This window comes from Crassostrea angulata, chromosome 9 (assembly GCF_025612915.1).
Source record: "Crassostrea angulata isolate pt1a10 chromosome 9, ASM2561291v2, whole genome shotgun sequence".
Lineage (NCBI taxonomy): Eukaryota > Metazoa > Mollusca > Bivalvia > Ostreida > Ostreidae > Magallana > Magallana angulata.
Window position 1 is genome coordinate 12,638,447 of NC_069119.1, and position 6,162 is coordinate 12,644,608.

Below are 6,162 nucleotides of genomic sequence, written 5' to 3' on the forward strand. Positions count from 1 at the left end.
CATGTCCGTGTAAGCCGTGATAATTAGGATCGGATGATGATTTTAATTGTTTACATCAAAGGGAGTAAAAATGTACAAGAGCTAAATACATAGAAGCTTGTCCATGGAAGCTGTGATATATAAAATTGAAGGATAATTAAAAAGGATTCCGAAATCGGTATGTCGCCATCACAGATATTCGATAAATTAAATGCCGCTAAAAGTGTTCAAAGTGGTGAATACATCGGGGTGATGAACGCTCGCGACGTCATACAAGTGAAAAACGTTTAAACTAGTGTTAAAAGTGCAAAGCAGTTGACAAAAGACGAAATTTATAATTTAGTTTTATTGTCTAAGAGTAGTTTGAAACGTAACGATAACGATAAAAAATCCGGTAGGAAAAAACATCTTTTCAAAATAACAATAACGAAATTTGTATTTTAGATAGTCTTAGCAAGAGCAAGAACTAAACAGTTAACACTCCATCTCTTGAAATTCAACTCTCTCTTATTTATGGGCGTAATAAGACTTCTATTCCTATTAAGATTTTAGATTCTCAACAACAAGAAAATGGCTTTGATTGTGGATTATTTGCAATTGCTTACCTTGTAGAATTTTGTTTTAATCCCGATAATTCATTTCAAACTAAAACTCTTTTTAATCAGAAAGTATTAGGAGCCATCTTGTAGAATGTTTAGAAAATGGTTTATTTACGCAATTTCCGCAAAATTCATCACAAACTCCTGACATTACAGTTTTAAAACACAAGATTTTAACAATTCATTGCTGTTGTTCTTGTGGATGTCCAGATTGGGTGGATGAAATGGTAGGCTGTGATTTTAAATTAGGGAAAAAGCTTTGTAATGTTTGGAAACATTCAAAATGTGCAGATGTAAATAATGATTGTACAGATTGGCTATGTATTGACCATTGTCGTGATTAAATTTGTTGTTCTATTGAAATTTGTTGTTTTAATAAACTCCCTATGTTTTTATTACTTGTGTTGTTCACACCTTCTTGTAGTACGGCTTCTTTACCTGAGCGATACCTGAGTGCATCTAATAAAATTAGTAAATTTTGAGTGAAAAATTTTCATTCCGGTCAAGGTTTTGAGCATTTAAATCTAGTTTGATATATAAAACTATATATTGTCTGAAAGGTGTATACCCAAGGATGAAAAAAATCTTGACTGAATGGAAATATAATCAATGGTTTTTATGATACAGGTGATTATTTAGAGATGACTGCACGATTTCAGCATTCTTTTTTAACGAAAAATTTCCATTCCGGTCAAGGTTTTGCATACTAAATCTAAAGATATCGAATTAATTTTTTTACATTTTATAGGCCTGGTCGTTGTGATTAAAAAAATCGTTTCCGAATGAAAAAATATTAATAACTTTTTGAGATATTAGGTGTTTTATGAAGTCGACTTCGTCATTCCGGCAGCTAATTTTCGCGACCATAGCTCATTCCGGTCAAGGTTTTATGTATCAAACATGTATCTATCAAAAATGTTTTTACATATATCGATAGCCCTATATCCACAGATTAAAAAACTGAAAACCGAATGGTGATAGCTTATACATAACACAAGTTATCGACCTTTTTATACATGTCACTACGTCTATTCCGTCGCCATTCCGGCGATTAGTCCTCACCGTGATGGGCGCTTCCATTAAACAGTGGGTGCGTTCACAATTCTTCCAATGGTACAAATAATGATTTTGCCATTGGCTGTCTTTGGTAACATTGTAAACCAATGGTGCCATTGGTTACTTCAAAACTGTGAACAGCAAATTGGAAAACCAATTGCAAAATAAAAGCCAATGGCTACCAACAGTTACCAAAAGTGACCTTTGGTACCATTGGTTAATAATGATTACAAATTTTAACAAAAGGTTACCAATGGCAAATATTTAGTTTCGCCATTTTCCATAATGAATAGCTCAACAGTAGGCCTTATTGTTGCACTATTAAGGCAAAATGAAACTAGCGTGATAGCTTTATATGATCAATTGTCATCTTTTGATATTCTTTTGCTTAAAAAGCGTTCACTTGTTCCACGTGTACAACACTATGTAGAGGTTACTGTTCCACATTACACTTTAGATGATTTTAAAAGTCATTTTCGAATGTCAAGGAGTACCTACCAGACAACATGCTTGCGTTTACAACCATTACCTGAATATAATCAGACCACTGGACCAATTCCAAATGTTGAAAAAGATGTTCTAATGTTTCTATGGTTCATAGGTTTGTAACATTAAATAATTATCCTTTGTTTGCAAATTTTGTCACATAAATAAAAATGGGTTTTTTTAACAATGAATTTTTGCCTGGTATTATCAAATGCTTAAAATATTAGCATTGCAGACATGATTTTATCATTGCAGGTAACCTTGAGAGTATAAGGTCCATGTCAGACCGATTTAATGTGTCAAAGAGTACTTTCCACAAATCCATGAAAAGAACAGGATCTGCTTTAGTCAAATTAATGCCGGATATTATCAAATGGCCAAGCAATGCAGCTGCAATTGATGACACAGCAAGAATGTTTAGTGAACGGTCACAGTTCCAAAATGTATTGGGTGCCATTGATGGAAGCCATATTCATATTACTGCTCCAAAACACTTCCATCAGGCTTATTTCAATCGTAAAGGGTTTTATTCGATTGTTCTGCTTGCTTCCTGTGACTCTAATTTGTCATTCAACTATGTCTGGACAGGGAATCCTGGGAGTACACATGATGCAACTGTATTAAGAAGTTCCGATTTGTTTTCGAATTGCGATGAAAAAATACCACAAGGTTATTATCTCATGGGAGATTCAGCATTTCCTCTTTTAAGGTGGCTAGTTACACCCTTTAGAGACCATGGGAATCTCAGCCGTCAACAAAAAGTATTCAACAAAACTCACAGCAAATGCCGTGAAGTTATCGAACGTGCATTTGGTTTGCTAAAGTGTAGATTTAGAAGACTTTTTAGATTTGAAGTATTAGATATGACAGTTCTAGTGAACAGTGTTCTGGCAGCTTGTGTACTTCACAACATATGTTTAACTGAACATGATGAATGCAACTTAGAGGAGCCACAAGACACTGAAAATATGCCTGTTGACAATGAAACCGTTGCAAGAGATGGACACGAGTTACCAGGAGTTCAGATGAGGCAGCAGTTAATGCAGCAGTTGCTTAACATTCAATAAAATCATAAATACAAATTTGCATTTGTTAATTTATTTTAACATTTTACAAAAAAACATAACTAAACATATAAATTCAAATAATGGAAACTTTAAAAAAAACCAATATCTTTGTAATGTAAAAATAAATATATTGCTCATTTTGCAACCAACAAAAAAAAGGGAGCACCATTGAATATCCTCAATCCAAATGCTGAACAATACAAAAAGGGCATCAACATGTAAAATAAAGTCTCCATCTTCTTATATAATTAATGTTTACAAATATACCCCTTTAACAAAAACGTAAACCATCAAAGTCCAATGTTTATCTCAGACTCTCATACTACATGACAAACAGTAAGTACAAAGGTACTGAGACATTTTTCTACAGTTTCTCAATTAGTTTTTCCATGATTTTATTTTGTTTCTCATGCATTTCCTTAAATGCATTCAGGAACTTCTCATCCCTTTCCTTAAGATATTCTGTGAGCTCGTTACTACATTTCCTCTTCTTTTGGGGATCTTTCTCTGTACATAAGTTCTCTTCACTGTTATTTGTTTCCACTGCTCCTAGAGAACTCATTAGCACAGGTGGATTAAAGCCAGGATCGTCATGTAAGAGTTCATACATCTCTGACTCGTGGAGAAATGGTTTTATTCTCTTGTTTCCGGTCTTTTTCTTCTCTGCAATATAATTTCTATATGATCTTCTCAGAGAATAAAACTTCTCTCTACATTGTTCAGGACTAGGAATTTTTTTGGTTTTCAGTTCTTCTTTTAATTCCTTTGCAACTCCGTTCCACATGTTCTTTGTAAAATTTTCCTTCTTTTCCTTTCGAGCTTTTAAAACTGTTAGCAGTTCTTTCGTGTCAGAAAATCTCCATTCATATCTGGATTTTTCAGTTTCGCTACTATCTTCCAAATCAAAATTGTCTGGCGTGGTATCCTCCGTGTTATTTTCTTCCATTGTTTCAGGAATTTCTTCATGTTCTATCCTCGGGTCTGTCTGGTCCTTTGAATTCAAATTGCGCAAAACAACTTCTGGAATATGTACTTTTCCATTAACAAAACAGATATAAACTGGATCTTCAGGTAAGTCACCAGGTAGCATTGAAGTTAGATCTTCAGTCACCTCTTTTAGATCTGTAATTATTTAAATAAACCTTTGAGTAATAAACGCATGGAAAGTCCTTTCACTATATAACATGTAGGCCTATAACTTGACTAACAAGTGCAAACAACAAGTAAGTCAAAATTTAGAGTTTCTGAAGACTTTTAAAAGCCATTTTACCCTTTTCAGCTAACATCCTCTATAAAATCATAACACAGTTGCGTTTCTTCGAACATTTTCACAATTTCAGAGTTAACATTTTAAATATCTTCAATAAACTTCACTTTCGATTAGAAATGTTTGTTATAACGTTACAGTAGGCCCATACATGGTATAACAGAGATGACAGATTTGCATCAATGAAATGTACGGAATTACATCTTTTATACTCTGTCCCAAGATATTTTGTATTCACGTTTGGACGATTTTTAATAAAACTACACTTACCTGTGAAAGAAGTGCAATTGAAATAGTTGAAAGGGATATTTTCCAAGATAATTTCATTGACACATTATCATCTTTAACTCGGAAAAATTCACAGGAACGAAAACAGATTCCTTACGGAGATTTATAATGGGGAATGTTTACATCTTTTCTCCATTCGGAATACACTCGGAATACATCGCGCAATATTTCAACGTTATCATCCGGGCTTGCTGCAATGCAAAATCTCCGTAGACATCACATTTTTTAGCATTGTATTGAAACCTGATATGCTAACAGGGGCGTTTTGACTGAGAAATCTTGGAAATTTTTCATACTTTTGAATGAACATCGTTTGGATCCTGAGGTATTTATAGATATCAAACAATTAAGCCAAACGTGAATCCAAAATATCTTGGGACAGAGTATAATATACTTACGATCAGATAGATATTTCACGTCCTTTCCTCTGATTAGAAATTTTGCAATTTTCTCTCTAATTTTCATTTGGAGTGGAATAATTTGCGAAGAAATGTCGCACACGCTACTAGGCACGTTCGTCGCCATTTTTATCGCTGACACTAATTAACGAAAATCCCGCGTTGGTAAATCTACCGCGAATGTGGTTGGCCTGCAGAATTGGTTACCAATAAAAATTACCATTGACATACTTTGGTACCAATGTTTTGCCAATGGTAGATTTTTCGACCAATATCAACCAATGGAAGAATTGTGAACGCACCCAGTGAGTGCCAGGCCTACTGTGCGGAGCATTATGGGTAGGCCGGAACCAGGCTACCCAGGCATTTACTGCATTACGTTGTGTTGCGTCTTAGATAAATTGTTGTGATTCAATTTCATTTTTTTCATCTATATCATTTATGTATTCAATGAACACACATTATTTAAACGTTCTATGTGCAACTATTTGTCGGGGCGCCCCTGTTTGCAACCCCCGCGCGCGCACCGAATGTAAACAGTAAGTGAGTAACGAACGGCATTGTAGAAAAGAGAGAGCCGTAACGCAGAAGAGAAGTTGTGTATTCTTTCGGTGTACACATGCATTTTCAATTTGCTGTGAAACATATGAACATGCACAGGGAACAATACTACATATTTGTTTAAGGAGGATATTTTTCTCGTGTGAATCGGTTTACGAGGAAATTCTGACAGCCACACTTCTGTCGACGATCAGCCGTTGATAAGCTACGAGTAATAAAGGAGAAACGATGGACATTAAAATGTGTGTGATTTATGTGGATGTTACTGAAGGTGAGGCTTTTACTCCTTTTAAAGTTTCTTGTTAACTGGTTAAAATTTAGTATATAGTATAGATGTACATGTAAGTACGTGCACACTGTTAGATGTTTTTGTTATGGCGTGGGTGTTTGTTTACTAACGTGTAATTTTTACATGTTTCATGGATGTTTAGACTCGCTCGAGGTTCATGGGGGACTGGAAA

General features: G+C 34.7%; 2 protein-coding genes across 2 annotated transcripts; one reads left to right on the forward strand and one right to left on the reverse strand.

Annotated features, from left to right (window-relative positions):
• The first annotated feature begins 1,661 nt into the window (after nucleotides 1-1,661).
• On the forward strand, nucleotides 1,662-3,187 carry LOC128164344 (putative nuclease HARBI1). Its single transcript, XM_052828139.1, has 2 exons — nucleotides 1,662-2,235; nucleotides 2,376-3,187. Exons 1-2 carry the CDS (start codon nucleotides 1,920-1,922, stop codon nucleotides 3,185-3,187), a joined length of 1,128 nt encoding a protein of 375 aa, XP_052684099.1. The 5' UTR covers nucleotides 1,662-1,919.
• Nucleotides 3,188-3,539: 352 nt separating this feature from the next.
• On the reverse strand, nucleotides 3,540-5,439 carry LOC128164345 (uncharacterized). Its single transcript, XM_052828140.1, has 2 exons — nucleotides 5,141-5,439; nucleotides 3,540-4,309 (listed from the first exon to the last, which is right to left on the reverse strand). Exons 1-2 carry the CDS (start codon nucleotides 5,265-5,267, stop codon nucleotides 3,552-3,554), a joined length of 885 nt encoding a protein of 294 aa, XP_052684100.1. The 5' UTR covers nucleotides 5,268-5,439; the 3' UTR covers nucleotides 3,540-3,551.
• Between the last annotated feature and the right edge of the window lie 723 nt (nucleotides 5,440-6,162).

What these genes read in the sequence shown, in the direction of transcription:
- LOC128164345 (XM_052828140.1), bottom strand. Translation starts at nt 5,267, where the DNA reads ATGGCGACGAACGTGCCTAGTAGCGTGTGCGACATTTCTTCGCAAATT. An exon ending in CGTGAAATATCTATCTGATC is followed by an intron (nt 4,310 to 5,140) that starts GTAAGTATATTA and finishes AAATAATTACAG; the next exon opens with ATCTAAAAGAGGTGACTGAA.
- LOC128164344 (XM_052828139.1), top strand. Translation starts at nt 1,920, where the DNA reads ATGAATAGCTCAACAGTAGGCCTTATTGTTGCACTATTAAGGCAAAAT. An exon ending in AATGTTTCTATGGTTCATAG is followed by an intron (nt 2,236 to 2,375) that starts GTTTGTAACATT and finishes TTATCATTGCAG; the next exon opens with GTAACCTTGAGAGTATAAGG.